General features: G+C 38.7%; 1 protein-coding gene across 1 annotated transcript in view; it reads right to left on the reverse strand.

Annotated features, from left to right (window-relative positions):
- Positions 1-24,061, reverse strand: part of LOC132264103 (division abnormally delayed protein) — a 72,029-nt gene extending 47,968 nt beyond the window's left edge. The window contains exon 1 of the mRNA XM_059764179.1: positions 23,508-24,061. Coding sequence (XP_059620162.1) covers positions 23,508-23,730 — 223 coding nt within the window. The 5' untranslated portion in view covers positions 23,731-24,061. The remainder of the gene's footprint in view (positions 1-23,507) is intronic.
- Between the last annotated feature and the right edge of the window lie 220 nt (positions 24,062-24,281).

The raw sequence follows: 24,281 nt of genomic DNA on the forward strand, positions 1-24,281 counted from the left end.
CATGGGAAAATGTTTGGGGTGAGCATGAAGAATGCGAATTACTCGTGAACATGGAAAATGCATCATGACATAAGTGATATCTGCCATTTAATATACGATTGCTCTAATAGTTTGAAATGGGAAAACTGCCCAGGGAAGCATCAATATACAGCTTCTAAATTTAAAAATATCCATGAGAATCTGTTGCATTAGCATTAAATAAGCGGTTTTCGTATTTCACATCACTTGCAATTAAAATCCAATTATCGTGCTGTGAAACTACTAAAATCCATCCTTTCTCCACAAAATTGTCTCTCATTCCCCTGTCTAGATTCTCATGTATATTTTTCCCTTCGTATTTTTCCAGATATTCAATTTTTAATTTTATACGCCATTAGATAAAATGCTAACGTCGTAAAGAATTCACTAAAATGGCCATAATTACATATTTTATACATCAATTTCGTGTGACAGAAATTGAGCTGTTTTCTCACTCAGTAAAAATCAAAATGCTTTATGACTCCCCTATTTTCTCCTAACGCTTCTCTCACTCACTCCCATCAATTTCACCCTTTTCCAACACCTCATTAAATTTATACTCCTCAGAACTAAATGTCAGTCAATCAAATGGCATTTCGAGGTGTCGCATGAAGAGAAAATCATGATGAAAATATATTTGTTGGTGGAAAACTCTCATGAGGCGCTCGTCACAATGCCTAAGAGTAAATTAAATTAGTGTAGAGTGGCAGCTTCGCAGGGAAGCATGAACACCTTCATTGTTCAGAGAAATTTGTCTAATTTTAAATTTACTTTCGACTGACACCCTCCAAAAAATCACGTTCATCGAAGGCGTACGGAAAAGAGGAATTACAAAATGGTAATTTTCATCAATGAATGAGTTTTCATGGCATTACGCCAAGACTTCAAAGTCTCTCTCTCTTACGTGACATTTTGTCCACACCATCATTATATTAAAATCCGTATGGCACATATTCTGAGACGAAATATAGGCCGTAAATAAACTTTATATTGCACTAGAAGTGGACTGTGTTAAAATGAGCAATACAAGGTTGGATGGAACATCATAACTAATAGTGATGAGAGATTCAGAAGGCTGAGGATACACAATTTAATTTACCCTTAATCCAAATTGATCCTGATGCTCTTAGCAAAGCATCTTTGAAATTACCTGCAATATAGAGAGAGAAATTGGTTAATAGAACGTCTCAATTTCTATTTAAAAATTAACTAAGCAAAGTATTGCCAATGGAAGTTTCATTTCAAAACTATTCCTATTGACAAAAAAACCGACAGAAGTGCGCGGAAGTAGATATAATGTGAGTAAACATAATGCGTCAATCAAAGTGGATTATAGATTAGTTTGTGAGGAAACTTTGGGGACCATCAAAAAATATTAAGCGCCTCCTCATATATCACTTTCAAGAAGCTCCAACTCGTCTCTGACAGCATTCTATTTGGACAGCCAAACATTTTTCGGTGTGTTTGGTCGAGAGGCCTCCAATAGTGGTTTGTGGACGCTTTTGTCGATGATTTAAGAGGGTCAAAAGGGAAAAGCCGCTCGCGCAACTCTGAAATGAGCCCGAAAAAGACGCATTTTATCACGAAACATCATCTGATAAATAATTACAGCCGTTAATAATTTCCTCTCTCGCCTTTCATAGGTTGTACACTGGCCTTCCATCATAGGGTCTTCTTCGGGAGTAATTTATGGGTCTATGCCATCGATTGACGCCATCTGATATCCTCAGAATTTCATTCAAGAATAGGGAAAAAAATAAGAAATTGTTTGGCATGCTATCGCTGTTGATCCTTAAATTCTAATTTCTTTCCCCGCCTGGCAAACCTCTCAAGACTCGCCCGCGGAGTAGCACGAAAGTAAAGATGGCTGATGGAGAACAAACAAGGCAACTTCCTTAATTTCATTCAGCGTGGGTGAAACATGAAAAAGGGGAGACAAAAGCTTTGTGTATAATTATTGTACTCTAACATGAATTTTCTTGTGGCGAGAGTCAACGCAAAAGCATAATTTATTGTTAGTGGTTTGTGTCTTATCAGCAACTCTTGTCCATGGACATGCCAGACAGAGGGAGAGACAAATAAGAGTGAACACCGAGAGTCGGATTACATCATATTTGATTGTTTAACGACTTGACGCCGGCACATTCACCAGAAGGACTGTCATTCTCACATCGTTTGTACGGAGATTTAACATTTTCTACCAAGAATTGTGACGTTGAATCTTCACCAGATGAAATGCAAAACCCCTTTTCCATTCTTTTCCGCTTTAAATTACTGTCTCTTCCTCTCACAAGTTCACCCACAAGAGTGTTTCGTTCTTTGTTTTCTTTTTTTCGATAGGAATTCCACATTAAAAACTTCAAAGCAAATAACAAAGTCAGAGAGATGAAATTGGAATGAAATATATAAATGCTTGAGTGGATGGAAGAGAAGGTAAATGGTTCGAGATTGTATTGAAAAAAAAAGTGAGATAGAAGGTAATGTTGACATTCTTAAATTGTTGATTTTAATTTTCTTTATCTCCCCCATAGCACAACACCTCTGAATTATGATACTCTGTGCACAATTGCTACACCAAATTCCTCTACATTTACACCACTTTTTCTCGTCTACCGTCGTCTTACAGCGACGTACGACGACCTCTTCCAACGACTGATAAAAATCATTATAAATTCTCACAATATATACCCTCGAGTGGCTCCAGCACGCGCTAGTACGGATTGGGGAAAAAGGAAGGCAGAGCTCCTTAATATTCATGCAGTGCCACTATCAGTTGTCACTTGTGGCAGAGAAGAGGAAGACAAAGTCTGGGCAATTTCACTTAATCCCTGTCACATGTGTGTACCTACAGATTCCAGTAAGAACTCAAAAGTCCCACTGAAAGAATAGTGATGGAACAAACTTCCGCTCTTCTTTACCTTGCACAAGTCCTGGGAAAAAGAGGACTTAAGAAGTTCCTAACTTTTAAAATATCCGTAATCTACATTGCAAACAGAAAATATGCTAAAGACATGAATTGACTAGGAAATAAAATCATTTTTCTACAAATTTTAATATGCAATACATGTGTTATGTGTAGAATGAGCATTAAAATATTAATTATACTCGGAATGTCGCAAATAAATAGAGAATCTACTGAAGCATTTTATGATTAGCCAAAATATGCCAAGTTTAAACTGGATCGTTTGAGTTATCATCTTTCAGTCACTGGGACAGACAGTAATGATGGCAATAGACACAATATTAGCCAATAAATGTCTCTATTATGCCATACCTGAGGGAACAATAGTGTGTGTCTCCATTAAATTTCAACTACGCGATACTAATTTTCCAGTCTGTGCATAAAATGCGACACATGATGATATAATAAATTTAATTACACACTTTAGTGCGTCTGAATAAATTATGTGATAATTAAAATCATAACCATTGCCGAAATATAAATTTAATTTCCACTTTCTTTTAAGGGAAGAAGGTGATTTGATTATCCGGCGCCACCACAACTCTCCTAAACTCATCACAGGAAATTTCCATAAGTTCTTTTCTCCCATCACGAAGCTGAGAAAACCCCAGGGAAAACTTTATTGTCCCCACGAGCATGACATTCACTTCCTTCCACTGCAATTCTTCCAATTATCACAAAGTTTCGCCGCGAACAACATGTATTGGGCGACACCAGGCGCCTCCATTGTCAGAGATAAACGACATACAAAGTGTGACATTCTTGCAAATTAAGAATGCACTTTGCGTGCTGAATTTGATTACGGGGTGAGACGTGCAAAAATGTCCTCTGACACATCCAAAGAATGGTTTCTTTCCGAGAAAAATATATGTAGCATGAAAATAAACTCTCATCGTGGCTTCCAAGACAAACACTGCGGAAAGGAGAGTCGAAAAAATGTAAAGCCACCACAACAGAATTTGTCTGCGAACTGTGAAAGCATAACAATCCATAATAAAAGTATGATGATAGTGAATGAAAAAATCTTATCAGCAAAACTCCACCTACATTGAGTACACAAAGTTGAGCCTTTTATCGTTCAATAGCACTCAATTCCTCTCTGTCTGATTTTATCTTAAATCGATTTTTTCAATTTTTCCCACTTATCAAACTTTCATGTGTGAGAGTTGATATGAATTTCCTTCTAGACATCTTATCGCTAAATCAATGTCGCACGACTGGATCATTTATCAGTCCTCAAAGCAGAGAGGCTGCATAGGCGCGACATTTACAACTCTATGAATATCATATTCGAACAGATCAAACGAGAGACATTTTCTCTGCAGCCTCTGGTGAGTACATGTCATCGGGCAGTCTCGGTAGGATTCCAACCGTGGAAGAGATTGACTCACTTTTTGCTCCCTGTCATTTTCTCATGCTGAAAAACATTGAAATTGCACACACGCGCTTTTTGCACACCACACACACACTGCCCGTCGCTGGTGAAGCAACGATAAAAGAATTAGGCCGACTTTCAACTGTACCTTTCCTGACAAAACTTTGAGAATTCAAAAAATATCATTTATACAAATTTATGTAAAATGTCTAAGTGTTTAAGTTTTAATGATTGCCACTGTAAAACACGAAAAACCATCCGCGCTTTCAAGGAAACATCAAGTCACACAGTCTGTCGTCTCTGCAGTCCAAAATTGTATTAATAAAAATTCAATTTTGTAGAGAAAAAAAGTTGAGAAACCTTATCAAAAATTAATAAACACAGTCCGAGAGTCTCATAAAAATTACATTTGATTTCATTTGGAATAAATTGTGACCCGGATTGAGTTGAGAGTGTCTCATTTGTGATATTCCTTGTGGCACATCTGTGACTTCATGCTGTATTTATTGGATGATGAACACATAGATAATTAATTATTTGTCGATTGATAAAATATTCCTTTGAATCATTTTTTTCTCAAAATCACCATAAAACCGAGAGAAAACAAGAAAAGTGGGAGAGAGAGGGACACAAAGTCATCTGCGCAAAATAAAGCGCTGGATTCATCTCAATTTTAATCACGTCTCAGGTTCTTTTTTCGTCTTCTCCGCCATGTAAACCTTATGGCACAGTGTCGTGAATCATGCTGTGAATGAAAAGTCAAAAAATCAATTTATTATACAACGCGATTTTGTGAATTATACTTTGCACAGCTAATTAAGGCACCCGGGAAAACGAGCACAACACCGTCACAAGAGACAAAGAAGAGCACCGGGTTTTCCACTCTTCATATCCTATCCCATATTATATCGTCAAACATTTAACCCACCCACACATAGTTTTTCATGCACAAACAATAAATCCATCCACATCTCATTGTCACCTCTGACCTTAGGTGGGAAGCGAGCATTGGGATTTTGATCGTGAAACGCTTATTTATTCACTGTCTCCATCTCACTTTGCCTCTTTAGTCTGGACATGGCGTGAAATGATGTCATTGTGTCTTTTTTCTTCGCCCCATGAGATGCGCGCGCATCTCTCATGTGAGAAATCATCAAAATCAATCCCGATGAACCGATTTCGCACACCACAGATTCCTCGCAGTGTATTTTTATTGGCAATCAACCAATTTAAAGTGTTTCTTCTTCTATACCTCCTTCGTCTTGGCCATTTTTGTGTATTTTTCTTAGGTGATATAAACGGATTGTACACTTTTTTCCAATCTTCACACGTCCACACTGTGTGCTCAGAGCTAAACGCTGCCTATCTCTGCAGAGGAAGACAATCTGCATCCGCTCCTGTACATATCGCATATCCCAATCTCTCATCAACCTTCTTTCCACCTCAACACGCGCTTTTTCCCATGCAACTCATGACAACATTGTATATGAGACGCAATTCTTAATACTCTCGGTCGTACTGACAGTTTTCTTAATTAAAATTTCTTCAGTAGTGGTCACTTTTTAGCGCGTTGCGGCTTTTTACAAAAGCCCGCATGACTCTTTCCCCCCAGATTTTCTCACATACCATCTTTATCTTCGCATCCAGTATCGGTCAGTTTTTTCTCTCTCATTCTCCATCTCTCCTCCTCTTTTTTGCGCCTTCGCCAACCTCTTCACAGTTCACATTCGTTTTGTTATTATTAAATTCAATTCATATAATTCTCCTATTTAGGTTACATTGCGTCATCGCAGTGATGCAGAAAGCCATAAACTGACTTTTTCGTGCTTAATTCTTTCGCGTATATTGTTGATGCTGAGTGAAATCGACAGTTCAACTCTATGTACTCAATATAATGCACAGGGTGGCTACACAGCGAAGCAAATCGCCGATAATTTTTCACACATGCTGTTCCAGAAGCGCGATTTGTGATAAAAATTACACAGCGACAATCATAAATTCTTATTTAGAGAATTCTTCTTTGCTACAAATGTTTTTAGGTTCGCCCTGCAATTGCACCACATGACGATTAATTGTCTGCGAGTATTGATCGCAATTTGATTTATTTGACAACCATGTCAATTGAGCATTTTGTCACCCTTTGAGAGTCAATTGAATAAAAAATTCCCCGGGATTACAATATCCTTTCCCTGTACAACTGTCCAACTGTTATTAGTAGTGACAAGACAGCTGCTAATTCCGTCACACTTCCCATCACAATCACCTCCAAATGAGATCTCTCGCCATCTGAGTATATCAAGTTAATGCCCAGGAAAGAGGGAATCTTATTTATAAAGTGCTACAGCCGAAATGTAAGTTAATCCATCAATCCAGCGCGTACACTTTTTACTTCCTCTCCGCCACGAATTCTCTCTCTCTACGCAAGAAAAAAGATCCGCGCGGTTCTCTAATTCCTCACCTTCTCTTTTTTATACTATGTCCCATTCGCTCTTTTTTCATCTATCAACTACTCAGAGATTTCTATCAGCAGACCACGCATATGGTCAAGAAGACCATTACGCAAAAGAAGGTGGGTGATATTCGCCATTGCGAATGTCGCTACCTTTTTATTACTCTATATGTGTACACACAGGCATAGGTGGGGAACCCAGAAATGCTAAAACAAGCACCCAGAGATGTATTAGACAGAGAGACACCAAAATACTACGATCGCGGCTACGCAGCAGAGGCTTTAATTGAATTACACACGATAGATTAATTTATTCCACCAGGACAGGTGTCAATAATTTATCGCAAATTGCACGAGAAAATCCACTTTTATGTTTGACTTCAGTCTCTATTTCAGAGACACACAGATTGATAATTGCAGGTGATTGAAAGCCGTACCATTTTATGTGTTCAAAGCGCCCAAAGTCTCTGAAGTATACTTTCCACCCATGCAATATTGCTCATAGTGACAAATTGTAGGTACTTCCGAAGCATAAAACTCGCTAATATGGCTCAAATGGATGTTTTGAGAGTCACTCAAACAAAACCCATGGCAATATTGTGAAGAGAACGTCTTTTATATTCTTTCATGGCAGGAAATTCACATATTTACTCTTCTTCACGCGTTGGTGCGTGTTTTTTCTTCGCTTTCCTCCGCAAAATGGGCGAAATTAAACACAAAGGAGACAAAAAGGCATTTAACACAAGATAAATAATTGAATTGCTTTCATTTTTGGTCAAGAGCACTGTGTTCACTGAAATCCTCCTGTGTTATTTAATTTACCACAAAGAGCGTGTGAAAATTCCATTAATCTACAAATAAATTTCCTCTAGCGTGCCTATTTGAATTACTCGGGAGTTAAATTCCCGGTGAGATGGAGGCGCCTGGTTAGAGGGAGTCCCTAATGATAACCACAATTTACTGATGTATAGCACATCATATATGTTCATTAGTTTGGGAAATGGACTCCCTTCCGTCTGCAACACACCATTATCTTTACTCGGTGCAGCTGAAAATCCTTCAATCGACCCCTCCTGCATTATTAGTGGAGGATGAATATACATATACGTGCATAATGGGGCCCAATATTAATTTCTCACAGCTCTCTGTATTGGCAAAATGAGAGTTTATTGATTGATTGGGAGTCACCTTGGCATCCGGCACATTGAGCCATGCATGGAGAACATATTTGGAATTGTAAAGTCAAATGAGATTAACTTTCAACCACAGCATTGAGATCGACTTGATGCAGGAAAATTCAATTTGCCACCAATGAGAAAATGCATTATGAGAATTTTCCCATCCATATTCAAAACTCCTCTTCCATAATTATTCTCCATCCTGCATTTCTCTCACCTCACAATCAGCAAGAATATTCTTTATCAGCTTGAAACTCCGTTGGAAATTCTGTGTTTTTATGGATGCTCTCGTTAGAGGGATTTCATGGTGAAGTTTTAACAACTCACAAATTAAACTTTCATTGCACTTTCCATTCATGATTTCATTACAACCATGACGCGCAGTGTTGAAACAGAAGTGCGAAAAAGCCTTAATTGAACATGGTATGAAAACTCAAAAAAGCACAATAATCACCATGCTGAATCATTTGCATTTTTCGCAAACTCATTTGAAATACATTTTAAAACTTTTGTCATCATGAAAGCTCAAGAAGAGAATTTTATGTACTGAAAGTTCCTCTGCAGACAACTTTTGTTAATAAATTTATAATTTTCAATATTACACTTCCAAAATAACTCGTGAAAATAGAGTTGAAAATTTTTGAAATGGAGAAAAACGGTGAAGAAATACCAAAGTTTGAGTTTATAAATACCCTCTTGAGAATTGGGTGGTCATTTCTTGAGTGAAAATTAGTCAATTTTACGAATGAGTAGCTTCTATCTCACGCACACATTTCATAAATAATCTCCAAACAGAGGAAATCTATTAGCGATTTTTCTTTCAATTTACGCATTAAATCATGCGATGTGTCAACGATTTTTTTTTCACTGCTGAATTTTTCCAAGATACTCAAACACCGACTCGCCGCCGAGTCTTAGAAGTTTTTCTTGAAAACCAATTTGTTGCACACCAATTCAGCCAGTGATAATGACAAAAACATGATATTTTGTCATCTGCACGAGCAAATACATCTCACATAACTCATCTTCTCTGCTATTTATGGTTAACCCAGTTTTGGGGGAATTTTTGTGATCTCGCTTCACGATGAAAAGTCATCTTGTGAAGATAAAATTGGTTATAAATCTCATCTTATTTTTTCGTCATCTGCGCTTCCTCGCGAAAACAAGGGACTCGCGGTGTGACACTTTCTACGTGAGCACTTGATGGATGGCGAGGAGAGCGCAAGATAGGAGAAAAAGAGCAGAGTTGCACAGTGGAGAATGCCAATGTAATTGCTTAATTGCACATACACTTGACACATGGCAGAACAACTACAAATTGCACTCATTATTTCATGCAGAACGACCCACACACGTGTTAATATCCCATGCATGGAGTCCATCAAGAGGATGCCCGAAGATATCGCGACACATCATACGTGATCCATCCATTTCATGAATACCAATTCGTACCCCAGAGATAATTTATTAGATCACCGTCTCGAATTTCCTCCATCTCGCGCGATGAGATAGCATAAATTCATCTTCCAGCCAATGTCACAAAATGCCCGAGCACGTGATGGAAAAAATGATGAGGAATCAGAGATGCAAAAATTCAAATAATCTGCAATTCCACCTTATTCATCAGCGCAAAATCAAAATGCAGGGAATATCTTTCACTCGCAATGCATTGCTTCTCCTTCCCATTTAATATTCATTATCAATCGCCAATGCGGTGAGAGTATAGTGGATCAATGTCACTCGCATTTGCATTTCCATTCACTGGGCAAATTCATGCTGGAATGCCTACATATTTAGAGCAGATGATCCGAGGAGAAATTCGCACAGCACTCAAGTAAATTATTCTTGGAAAATTGAACTCTAATTCTCAGACCACTGTGCACAGTGCAAATTTCCAACTGTAGCGACAATAAAGTTCTAATCACTGTAATTTCCCAATATACGAAGTCATCTCTTTAGAAACTAATACGAGCATCGTTGCATGTATAATTTGAAGCTATACAAAAGTGTGTGTAGAACAGTGGCTTCAACGAAGGAAGGGACACTTCGGCTAAGAATTGTATTTAAGCTACATCTTTATGTACTTTACCCAGAAATTCAAATACCAATTTGCCTTCTGTGATAATCATCACTTCTTCCGAGCAATTACCTGTAACGAAAGAAAGTAAAACTGTTAGTCAGAATATTTATCAGGCAACCCCTAAATAACACTTATATACAAATTTCCATGGCAAAGAGAGTTTTTCGGCAATTTCGCTCGAATGTGTTCATTAATTCCCAACAGGCGGTGTGCGAAAAAAAACCTCAATTCAAATGGGACACCGAAGGTAGTAACTTTTGAGCCCAGAATAACCAATTTTATCTCGAAAAAGTAGGTATGTGTGTGCTGTTTAAAATGTGAAATTTAATAGCATCCAATTTGTTCCGTTGCAAATTCTAAACATTTTCCTTCCTCAGAGTCACACTCATGTTCACGCGGTATATTTTAATGACCCGAGGGTGCTTCTGCATCGTGACCTCTCGTGTATTTTCTGCATACATATGCACAATAAGTGAGAAGAGACACAGAGGGAGAATATATGGATACCCAAAGAAAGACTGCCGTGAAGTAAAAAATATGAGTGAGAGAGAGATTGCAACAGAGTTATGAACATTGTAATTTTACGCTATGTTTATATGAGAAAACACACTACAAGCACACCCCTAATATGCTATTCACGTTCATTATACTTTATGAATGAAATCATCATTTTTATACTTTTTTCCACTCATTTTCCGCCTCGTCCCCACCCAGAATGGGGGGAACTTTTTGCACACTCTTCCACAGTGACATATGCCAATGAGTCTCCTTTCCTTATTTCTATCCCACATTCTATTTTACAATTCCATCTGCAAACATTCCTGGCCGTTACGTTCAAACTTGCCACTTCTCGTCGTTCCAAAATCCTCCAGCATTCCACCAAAATCCGCAATATTAACATTCTCTGGCGCATTTTTTTTTGCCAAACAGACAGAATGGCTAATTAAATTTGGCAGAATTCGTTCGCCAAAATCAAGACTATATCAGGCTGAAAATGAGACGGGTCGATAGGAGCGAAGTCAAGTTCTGGATGTTGCCATCTGAAAATTCGGTGATGTGAATATAACGCGCGGAAGATAAAAAAGTGGTTGTGAAAAAAGAGAACTCTTGCCGATCATATGGTCAGAAGGAGTGAGCAAGACCAAAAATTAATGATAAACACCGCGCACAATTCATTTACATATCAACATCTCTTAAATGACAGCTCTTGCAGTTGATTTTGCCAAAAAAGGCACACACATCGCAATGTCCAAATTGACCCCACCGAACTCACCAATCCACCTCTCGCGGACCAAATGGTCACTGCCAAATTTATGCGCTATACGAAGCTCCGGGTAAAAAATGAGATATCATGGCACACACTTCTGACCACCTCTGACTTCTTCCGCTTAGCATTTGGCCAAGGGACAGCCCGAGAGAGAGAGAGAGAGAGAGAGAGAGAAGGGTAATTAATTTGAGATTACGCCGTGGCCGAGAAACGACAATTTTACTTAAAATTCCATCCACTCGATACACGAGTTACACATTTAATCCCATTTTCACGGTGCTGAATAATGAAGTAATTAGCTTTTGATAGCCATAAATTAATTACATACATATAATTGAGGCTCTCATCGACACAGCACATGAGGAACTTCACAAGGAAATCACCATATCAGGCACATGTTGCACTCTCAAATTGGTAATGATAAGCTTTAAATTATCGTCACAAAACACCCATCATCGTTACCCATCAGTGCAGGGACATTTTCATCTACAAAATTGTGATATAATTAAATTGAAATGATTTTTTATGTGTGTGTCGCCATCGTGTTCCAAACTGATACCATAAAATGTTTCTGAATGTTTATTAGCACGTATTATAAATTAACATTCATCAATGAACATGAATGAGGCATTTGCGGCCCGAAGCATTTGCTAAATAAATTCGAACGAGTAGATGTTAACGACTCATGGTCAAAATAGAGACAATCGAGCACTCTTACATATGGATTGTGTTGCTGAACATGAAATATTAAGTGGCTCTTTACTGAGTCCTGTTTAACACATCTCATTATAGAAAACTGAAAAGCATTTTCCATATTTCGATTTCACACACAACAAATCGCTGTGAAAAAAAAACATCCATGAGCATTCGAATTTATTCCCATCAATTTTGCATGGAAATTTTGCAAACAATAAGCAACATCATAAATACAATCTCAATTGTTATTGTGTATGTAGCAATCAGAATTTACGACATCGTGCAATATATGAAAATTTTGAGAATTATCATAATTTGTCTGCATGTCATTTTGCCCACTTTATCACTCACAACAAATCTCTCCAAAGAAATTTGTGGCCCACGAAAGCGGCAATTTCGATCAAGTCAGAGAAAATTGCGGGTGAAAATAATGTGTCTCTCCTCACGCTTTAAAAAATTAAATTGTGGGGAATTTTTTTTCACGAGCAACTGCTTGTGTAAATTCAAAAATAAATCAATTTGACCTCCTCCTCGGTCCCTCTGGTCCATTCCCACCTACACACCATTTTGCTTGACTTCTTCTTCAACACTCTATGGCTCCCCTCATGCTCGGACTGCCACCAGTGCACGTATTGTCGAAAATACATATACTTATTTTAAACAAGTCCATAAACAAAACGTTTCACGATATATTATCGTTGTTCGCTTCCAACAGATCAAATTTCCACATTATATTCCCTCTCCCACTTCTTCCTTCCATATGCTTTTGTAACTAAGAAAAAAAAATGCTTTATCGCATATTTGTCATGGCAAAAAACACACCGGATGAGGTGCAGTAAATTATAAACTTGAGAAAGACGGCAAGGGTGTATTTAGGATGGGTTATATTAATTTGAGAAAATCAACAACAAAAAAAGATGAATGATTTTAATGACATTCCGGATATAGTCGATTCATAGTCAAATCTCTGGTGATAATGTAATATCATTATAATGATAATAGGCAAAAACACCGTTTGAAAGGTGGGAAAAAATCGCTAAATGTCTCTAATATCCACTAAATACATAATTTATAGTCTCTGGCAAACGCATTAACCTATTGTTTGATATGGAGACCAAGCGCGATTTTATTGGGCGAAAATTTTCTCCATGAATTTATCATTCCGAAATCCCATGAATAATTCTCGCAAGACACCCGAAAAAAAAGCCTCATCACACCACAAACTCAGAGAGAGAATCTGCAAATGCGATAAAAGATTTGTCTGGCGCGGAGCTGTTAAAAATAGTCACCCCGAACAACACACCACTGAAGAATTCTGCACACAAGCGAAAGAAGAGTATGAACTTTTAACGATGATAGGTCAACGTCTCTCAGAGATCGTCTTCATACTCTCATAGAGTGCCGTCCTCCGTCACTCAATTAACATCCAACCAATCGCAAACAGTTGAGAATGTCATGCTATACAAATAAACCACGTTATATTTGTTGTGTCAACATAACAACAAAACAATTTATTGCATAATTAGAGCCAAACACTTAATTATAACACAATTTTGCTTTATCTAATGGCGCCAAAAGGCAGAGACATGCGAGTTCGCAGCGAGAGAAGATACACACAAGATGTCAGGTATAGAACAAGTGGCGTGTAATTCACAGCAAAGCTTCTCGCAGACATGGTGTCAAATGCTTGAGCTTTTGTGTAATACTTTATGCATGTCTATGGCTATGATTCTAGCAATTTCCATTCTCACATTAAAAAAAAACTTCTGTAGCAACTTCAAAATACATAGCAATAGTAGTGGAATTTCATATTACTATATTACTCAATTATTAATGCTGCAATTCCACCAGAAATTGCAATTACCGATAAATCTACCCTCTTCCTCGTTCTTTCCTGATTACCGCTGGGAAAATACTGAAAATCCTGCATTCGGAAGCATCCCTCTGGTCCACTTTCAGCCATCGTCATGGCAGACAAAATGTCTCAGAGTGAGGAAGAGAGAGGACTGATGGTGAGGGAATGCATTAGAAAATAAAGGAAAATTGCAGTCGCTCCGAAATGTCTTCGAGGCACACAAGAGAGCAGAAAAGTGGAATTCACAATTTCATTGCTTTCGTTCCTCCGCCACTCATACACAATTAAATCAACATTTCTCCATCCGAGGAATCACTCTATTCTATCGCATGAAAAGCGGACATAAACTCTTAACAAGATAGAACAACTATACATTTTTCCCATTTCTCTCCTGACACACTATTATCCTACCATTTTCCACAGAACCTGACAATGAATCTGTCGCGAGAGAATATAAAAAGCACAATCACAATATACCTATCTTTTCTTGGTTGAAAATAAATTTATTATAGAGAAATTTCATTGATTTATGCAATCATTTCAACACACTAAAACTAAAGCCCTTCATAATCCCCTCGTTGAAAGCGCTAAAAAGCAAAATTTAGTTCGACCCATATTTGCTTCCTTTATTCGTGTAGCTAAAAAACTGACCAACACGTAAAATCCATCAATGAAAATGTACATAATTATAATAATAAAGTTGTGAGATTATCGCATTAAAAGAAGTGTGCATATTAGTAGCAATAAGAATAACTTCCTGCAACGAGTCGAGAATAAATTATGCCTAAATATAGAAGTTGATTTCCCGTATCGCAAAGCAATTCTTAAGGCTATTAGCATTTGTCGCAGATTCACTCCTGGAGAAAAATTATGCAAATTTTCCGCATTACTCAGACACTGTTCAATTGAGTGGAGATATCTATGGAGAATCATCATATCCATTTAATAGCTCTATCTCAATCATAATCTAGATGAGTGGTATAACTCTGCCAGCGACTCATAATTGAGATCCAATGGAAAAGACATCAAACAAGCGAGACCGCGAGTCGTGAAAGTGCACCGCGCCAAGAAGCCCCAATGTTGGGAGTCGCACATTTGTTGCTTCGAAATGGAAACTGTGGGATCCTCAGTTCCCAACGAGATGAGATCTCCGCCAAGTCCATCACGGGCAGATTGAGCAAAAACGGCCGACCGAAGGCAGGGACGAGGTAAAAAAGAATGCGAGGTGGCGAGAGGGTGCGCAGGGGATGCAAAAAGGTGCAAAAAGTGGGCAATTCTCCACCCAAAATAGGAATTCAATGCAACATACTGCAAGAGTGGCGCAGATATATGTATGAGTATGGGCATGGAAGATGGTGAGGAGCAAAAAGACACAGGCATGAAAAATGCAAAAAGACGCCAAAGAAGCCTCTCCACTCTGTGGCTCAACAAGAGGAGAAGAATGAGAATAAAATCGACAATGAAAGATGAAGAAATCCGCAAAGGAGTGAGAGAATGATCATGAAATGAGGATTTCTCTGTCGCTTTTTGCCTCTCCCATTGGAATTCACATGCATATAGGCAATATCGCCAGAAATGCGAAATCAAAGATACTTCTTTGGGCGACTGGCCGAAGTGACTTCTGCACTGAGAGTGTGCAATCTTCATAGGCAACCATCCAGCCCATACTCTTGCCCGCCTTTTGACCATTTTGCACGATCTTCATGTGTGAGTCAGTCAACGATCTCGTAAATATTAATGTTCTGCCCTTTTTTCGCCTCTCCGCACAACTGCATCCCAGCCATCGAAGACTTGCTGAGAGAAATCATTTAAATTTCACAATTTTTCACCATCTCAAGACTTGTGCTCAAGATCATGAGATTTCACACAGACAGAATACCATCTCTTTCCCCCGTCAGCGAAACGAACTGTGTGGTAAAAATTTTGCGTCAGCAAGTCAAGGAAATTCACATAAAAATGTTCAATCAACACTCAAATGTTTCACCTTGTCGCCTAATTTTCCTCCTCAAGAAACTTTTTGCGCTGTGTCTGACAAAGAGGAAAACAAATAGGGAGGCGAATGCCGAAAAAACTGACACCGGAAGGTTGTTAGAGTACGTGCAAAATTCTGTAATTTCAGCAACCCCATCGCAGGCACAAAAGAGGGAAAATAATAATATTGAAAAAACACCGTGGAAATCAATCCATAAAACACGCAATTTTTGCGCATAAAGAGCGCGAGTGGAAGGGAGGAATAATTCGCAGACATAGAGACGACGCAAGTTTTTTTTGTTCTTTCGTCAGACAGCGAATGTTCTATTTTCCAAGTACAAACATCGCGTTCACACACAGAAACACCATTTGATGGTCATTTTTGTACAATTTGATTTTATTGGCGAAAGAGAGAAAACGAACCTAAATCAATTTAAGTGACTAAATATTTGATCAATGTGAAATGGGATGCCCATCTATTTTTAAATCACCCTGGTATGTCTGATTTCGCTCATCACCACTTCCACAAGTCCCCATTGAAAAGTGATACAGCGCTATAGATAACATCAGCGAAGAGTGTGGAAAAAACTACAAAAATTACCATTCCGGAAAATGCACATAAGAAAATCACGTAAAAACCCAAAGGGTTGAAAGTTGTCGGCCAAAAGAAACTGGGTGGACAAGCGGAAAATCTGCACCCCATTCAATTTGGAGGAAATCACGTTTTCCGTGGGACGCCAGAGTGTCTCCTCAGACAGAACAAAAAAAAAACTATGCTTATGCCATTGAAGAAGGCAAAAGTGTTGACCTTTTGTATTTTAATCAAGTTCAAAGTTTCTCTTGCATTTCTGAACATCACTCGAATTAGCGTTGAAGTGAAATATACGAGAAACTTCTCTCCACTCTTCGCTGCCATCCGAATTTTGAGTGCCTTGGAAAGAGCTCAGCTCTCCATTTGATTAATAACACATAAATTAAATGATTCACGAGGGGATAATTTGAGTGCTGGCATTTCTTTCACGGATAAAACTTTTTAATATAAATCCTGCTGTGGGAGAAGTTGAAGGAAATTGAATAATCAGACGTATAAAAAAAATTTAGCAATCAATCTATAATATTTACTGAAATATAGCGAATTTGTTCTACGGAATTTAGAGATGAAGAGATTAGGGAAATACATATGCATAAGCACTGGAATAGCGGAAGAATTGCCAAGTAAAACTAAAGAAGACCACCTTAAAGGAGTTCAAGTCTTGGACCACTAAATGAAGTTACAGTTTGTGGAGCAAACTGGCACTTGTGCCTGATGTGTAACAGTGGAGGAAGAAGAGGAAAACTGCCAACAATGTGACCTCATTCGGCAAATGACAAGCCTCTCATGCTGAACTAGCCTTCCCGGCTGCGGAAGAGATTAATTTTAATATCTGTTTGTTAGGCTTTTTAATAAGATTTCTAAACGACGTGGAAAATATGGTGGAAAGCAACGAGAAGAATCAAAGAGGAGAGAACTTTGGGGTGTGGCATGATGCGATATGATGGTTTATTCTTTTGTGTAATTCTTCACGCAACAATTGCTCATCGCGAGGCGAGTCTTCGGCGGAAAAATGCCGCAAAATCGATCAACAGACATTACAAATTGAAATATCTGCGTGTGGGTGGTGAGCTGTGTGTGGGAGTGGTAGCCAAACAATTACATGTCTTCTCATCCCATCCTTGCACATCTCTTTCGGTTACTTGTAGCAATTAGAGATGCCTCAAAATGTCTCTCATTTATCAGGCACACACACTCGCCGGGCTGAGAGGGGGAGGGCGGTGACATCGAGCACATTTCAGCGACTTTTTCCCGGCGCACTTTGAATTGCGTTTCGTGGGTTCAAGGCTCTTGTGTGCTCATAAAATTTGTGGTCTCTCCAACACAGTCGGATGGGGTAAATTTGTCGCAAAAGTATCAATTGAAATTCACAGAGCGTTGAGCGGTTGAGTCAATTGAAAGTGTGGTTTAGTCATTTTGGCCACTTGTGGTCAATTTTCTCAAAGTGTTTTCGTGTGATTTCGCCGCTTCGCCATGTGCAATCAGAGCTGGGTGGCGAGAGTGAGAAAACGAAGCAAAATCATGTGGTGAAAGAATCACGCAATTGATTCACTTAAACATGGCCAGGTTGTCTCCTCCTCTGCACTCTTCTGCAACGCATTGTTGCTAACAAATTAGTGGAATTTATTAAAGAATTTCCCCCGAGATTCTCTCCTCCGCGGACATTTTTCCAAGCAATTGGAGGAATGTCTCAATTAAAGGTTTTATTGACTTGTATTTAAATTGCCTTTAATTCCTTGAGGATTCTCAATGGGTTTGACTTGATGAATTTTTATGAGTTCGTCTGACATTCGAGACACATCCAAAGTCATTCATTATTGAAGGATTTCTTAGTGAACTTTCGATGCTCGAGCGAGCGAGAGAGAGATTGGCTTCCAAGAATAGCATTACAAATTGATGAACACCAACGTCGCAACCCCAAAAGCCCAAACTTCAAGGAATAATTTCAATTTAGCAAAATTCTAGGCATCTTTTCACTTTAATCACTGACTCTCTGCTATAGTAAATTTTCCTTCTAAATTGTCTCCGCAGTCGTCAATTAAAAGCATATGGTGTGAATTGCAGGCAAATAATAGCATAGATTTGTCACATGTTCACACCAACGTTCAGTGTCTACGAATAAAGAGTGATAATTGAGTAATCAAAGAGATAATTACTAAAATTTGTTCTCTGTCGATGTGAATTCATTGATAAGTGTTTTCCTTCATACAGAATGTCTCTATCTGTCTCCGGCACTTTTCATGGTCATTTGAACGAGTTCTAAGTGTTTTTCCCAGAACATACGGGAAAAATCTACCTCGTGAGTGTACTTGAAAGAATTTTTGCAGTGTGCATTTTTTTTTCCTTGTCCAGACATTGAGATATTACTTAAGAGGGTAACACGATGCTCTCAAGAGATAAGAGGGAAGTTGGAGTAATTTTTTAATTGACTCAATTTATTCTCACAATTGAATTAATTGCATCATAAAGTGCGAAGTAGTTTGAATAAGCATCTTTTGGAATAAATAGTTTCATTTACACATCAACACGATCTACAAAAATGAGATTTTTTCCCTTTCTTATCGCACACACTGTCACTCTCAATACTGAACTCAGAAAATTGCCAATAGATTGAAAACATATTCCATGCGCTCACCTTTTTTTCCAACCAACCAAGCATTCATTCGCGATTCAGCAGAAAATTGTGAGTACAGTTGGCATGCAAAAAAATGATATCAATTTCCGTGCTAAAACAACAATTTGTTTGATTTTTATCCAATCTGCAGTCAACTCAAATAACACGAAAAGGTTAATAATCTCGTGTGGTTTTTTTTCAGTCGAAAATCCCTGACGCTCTCGCAATGACAAAATGGTAAATATACAAAAACTCTGCGGCTTCAGTCAATGAACTTGCCTTTTCCGTCATTTTCTCCACGCCAATTGCATGGGTCTGCGAAATAACACCCAAAAATTGATGAAGAAGACAACACAGACGTAGCAAATTTGCATGTTTGTGAAAATTTTTCAGCCAAGTGCAAAATAATCCTCTCACGTTTGTATAGAATGGAAAAAGGGGTAAAATGCTATAACGTGCATTCGATAAGGAACTTTCATCTCCTACTGAAAATTCAATATGCATGCAAAAGGCGGAATTTCATGGAAAAAAGGATCAAATTTTCATGTAATTTCTCGAATAAACTGCCTTCTTTTCATCACAAAATCGTTGATTGTCTCTGTCGACGAGTTTTCACGGAATTCGCTGTTGGATTTTCATATCCAATTAACATTCACTCGAGTGACTCATGTAATTCATACAGTTTTATTATTAATAATAGTTCAGTCTTGGCTCAAGAAGCGTCGTAAATTAATTCCAAATTTATTGACGCATTGTCTCAAAGTTCTGAAATTCTACGAACAACGAACTCTTTGGCCCCTTTCCAGTATTATCCAGAACATATTTTTGTGCCAATTTCTCCACAATATCCATACAAATTACTTCTTCGGAAATTTATGCAATTTGCAGGCTAAGTTCGAGCTATTCTGAACTCCTTGTCTGATCCCTTCAAAACCCCCCCGAAAAGGGGTTCAAAATAGGAATTTAATTAAGCAAATAAGTACATTTTTTCGGTGAAAGAAAATCCTAAACGTCTATGTGTTGAGAAATCTCATTAAATCGCACAAATGGTGGCGCCTGGTTGAAATTATGAAGTCCTTTTGTGAGAAATTGTGGCCAAAGAGTTGGAAGATACGGGGTCTCTGACCATCTCTTAAGTGAGTTTCAGTCCAATACTTTCCATTGTTTTTATTGTTCCCCGTCATAAACTAGCCCCTATTCAGAGTGAATTGCATTTTGACATGGGTGAAGTGGAGCAGAGAAATGAGATTTTCCACCCCATTTTCTTTGCCCTCTTCTTTTTATCCGCCTCGTCCAGCACACATGGAAACTTCTCTGCACAGACTTTCCTCCCATATTTCTGCTGCCACTCGGGGAAGATTGAATTATTGCTCTCTCGATTTACTGTGTCTTCGTGGATTGCAAACGGTGACACGGATAGAGAAGTAGACGCAAGAAAGAGTCCACAAAAAAAAGGTGAAAAAGTAGGTGATAAGATTTCAATATCAAAACACACTCCAAACCGCCCCGTGATAAGATAGAATAGTAAACATTTCCACGAAATAAAGGCCTGCGGAGTAAAGCTTGATTACAATTACATTAGGGCCTGTGCGCTGGGCCACGAAAGACAGGAGAGAAAGGAGAAGTGTTCATTGAAAGAAGGTAGTGGAGAAGTGCGAGAGAAGATCCGCAGGTACCAAATAAGCCAGACAATATTCATCCACACCATGCCTTCCCTTAATGGTTATGAACAAGCGTCCTGAAAGAGAAGACACAACATACTCACAAATAGAGAGAAATTTATTTATTTTCTGTCAAAATTCTCCTTCTTTTTATCTCCTTCATTCCAAAATATTGCTCAGAAAATTGCTCTCACAGCGCAAGTTGATGGAGTAAATAAATAGGAAAGTGAATTCATCTTGCATTTGTGAAGAAAACAGTCGTGAATGTTAATTCGCTGTGAATACACCCAGAGATTTTAATTAAATTACGCCACCAGTTAATTCTGGGTGGATTTCTTCCAGACTCTTTCCGGCCACTGAAAACTATACACACCATTTCCCCCCCAGAGGAGTGCCAAAGTGATATGAGAAATTACTTCTTGCCACCAAGTTGTGGTCTAATTGAAGAGATTCTCCCAGCAATTAAGGACAGAACGACAACAGAGAGAGAAATGGAAAAGTCTTTCTCAATTTTATTACCAATTTTTCTGATAAAATCCCTATTAAATTCGCTTCATTTGTGTGAAATTTACGATCATTTTAGCATTGTGGGGAAAATAAATACAACTATTTTATTACCAATTGAGAGTGATATTAAAATGGGAAAAATTTTTACTCGCAGAGAGATGACAATTTACAAAACAGTCTTTTATTGTCTCCAATAAAAATGAAATCAAAAACCGTCTGTCAAATCATTTAGATAGCTTGCAGACATTTGACTTCCCAACTCTGCTACTATATATGTAAATATGAAAACTGGAAAGCTAAGCGAAGAAAAGCGCTCTATTTAAGAAAATCAATAAAAATTCTGCATATGCTAGAATTTCAAATTCCCACTGAATTTTGACTTGGCAATTGCTAAATTGATATCATATCAACGCCTAAGCGATAAAAGAGGAGAAAGTCAATTATGAAGAGTTCTTTTGATATGTGAAATTGAGATCACAGCGATCAGTTCAATTGATAAAAGCCAAACCCACTGAACGCCACTTGAGAAAGGTTCATTGAATCTTTTGCATCTATCAATAAATTCTTCCTATTTATATCAAATCTTTTTATTTTTGCCAAAGGAGAACAAGTTTTGAACTTGTTGGATCTTTAAATTCCCTGCGAGAGGGTAAAAACGAGATCTTCCCTCTTGAATTTCAGCGCACTCGACTGTCAAAAAATGCAGATAAAAAAGGCCACAGAAAAAATAATGCTCCTGAGAAGGTGAAAATTATTGAGTTACAGGTACACAAATCCTGACAGGCCGTGCTCCACCTCAGTTGGTCAAGCGAAGATGGAATTTCTGGGCAGCGCGAGTGAAAGAGAAGAAGCCAGAAAACTCAAAAATTCGTGTGAAGTTCACCGCCATTGCGATCATTTGTCTCCCTGACTCCCTGACCTTCTTCTCCCTTCTTCGGGAGATTCTTCAGGATCATCAGACACTGCTCAACACACTGAGAAAATTTTCTGTTGCCACCCAGAGAATGAAGATAAACACACAAGTAGAATTTCTCACTCCTTCCCTTCCTCGCACTCAAGACAGGTAATTTCCCATGCATTTTCTCTCTCTCTTCCTCTCTTGATATGGCAGTGAAGCGCCTCAAATTGGGGAGAAATTCATGATGAAAAAAATATCAGTTTATTTTACTTTTAATCGTGTTTCAACAAATGAGAGAAACATTTGGGGAAGAAGTCAAGTGTGAGGGAAACAACCTCACACTTCAATCTCTGCCTTGTTTATGTTTTTTCTCCTCTAAATTCCACCTTCTCAACTTATATGGAAAGAAAATAGATCATTCACTAAAGACCCAAGATTTTCCCTTCTGGCCGTGGTCAATGGCAACATCCTTTCTTTTATTATCTAAATAGTATCTGACCTAACAGGCAATCTCGAGGACAATCTGGTAAATCCTTCGTCACATAAACAGCTTAGCATTCTAATCAATTTCTTAGCTCGCACTCAACATAGCCCATAGAGGCACTAAACCAGCTAATTTAACAATATTCAACGAAGTTCCAACTTGACGAAAAGTTTTCCCATTTACGTTTTCGCATTTTCTGCGATGGCTACAGGAATATTTGCCATTACCAATGATAGTCACAGTAAACATTTGACACTTCTGGCAAAAAAATCAGTTGAACAAATTGACAAACACTACGCAACATTACCCTCTGATATGCTTTGTATGCAGTCCAACTTTGCATGAAAAAGTGTTATATGCTTTATAAATCGGAAAAAAGTCTCCCCTCAGTGTTTATATCACTAGCCTATTGTCTAATGTTGGCCGCTCAAGTTCATGGACATGGCCAAAAATTGCTCAATAAAATTTTAATTAGCATCTGTTAGAGTCTTTTGGCCACATTACTTCATCAATCTAAAATTATACATCGAATCGCCGCGATTGACGGGATTTTCGCCTGTTTATTTTCAAATGGAGCGATCTGACGTAAAATTGAACGAATGACAGCGCGTTAACGACACATTGAATTATTGAAATCAATTTCCGTTGTCTCCCTTTGCTAAAATTGCCAAATTTCGTGCAATCCTGCGGAACATTGCATCGATTTTATGTCTTTTGCGCCATTTCATCAATATCCTCTCATCCGGCTTTCTCTCTTTCCCCATGCAATTCTCCGTGAACCGAATGTGAGTTCGGTAATGAGAAAATTCCTGGGTAATTAATTTCAACTCCACTCGAGCAGTCGCAGGGAGGTGAGAACCTGTGGGAGCGAGCGCGAGTCCTGGGGGAAAAGTCACTCACCTGAATCTGTGGCGCGATCCGGAACGGTGACATTGATAGTGTCGAAGAAGCTCCTCACACCATCGCACGAGCCCTCATTCGCCTCACTCATGTCCTGATGATGGTGATTCACATTCTTGGCCACTGCGAGTGAATCCACCAGAAATAAACTGCACACCACGAAGAACAGCACGAGAACATGATTTAAATTTAGACAACACTTCAATCCACGTGAGCACGACATTTTGCAGAGATGCCTCAAGACAGAATCCTCCGTTTCACCACAAAATTCCTCACTGGTCGTCGGGTCGCGCTGCTTCCAGGGATGCCTTGGCTCACGCTGCCTCAAATGTCATTTAGCGGACACGTCTTGCACACTCTTCACGGTCACGACAGCTGGCAAAGATAATCACGACGGCACCTTCACTCACATGGACACCTTTTCTTCGCACTCCCGCGCACGCCACGAGATTTCCGTGACTTTTTCTCAGTCACAAAGTACAACTCTTGGCGAATTGATACCTCTTCACGTCGAACCGGCACGAGCAATCTACACGCAACCAAGGTTGGAACTGAACTGCGGCGCCGAAGTGAGATAAAAGTACCACGAACGGTGGGCTTTTGGCAAATCTCCAATGCGACCACCACGGCAGCCACTCGAAGCGCGCCGAGCGGAGTGAGGTTACGCGCGTTTGGAGACTTTGTCCCGCCAGGAAAGTCAGACGATCGTTGAATGAATGATTTTCACATTCAATCACTATTTATTTGCATTAAACGCTTGCCTTAAATGCAATT

This window comes from Phlebotomus argentipes, unplaced genomic scaffold (genome assembly GCF_947086385.1).
Source record: "Phlebotomus argentipes unplaced genomic scaffold, Phlebotomus argentipes genome assembly contig_32, whole genome shotgun sequence".
Classification (NCBI taxonomy): Eukaryota; Metazoa; Arthropoda; class Insecta; order Diptera; family Psychodidae; genus Phlebotomus; species Phlebotomus argentipes.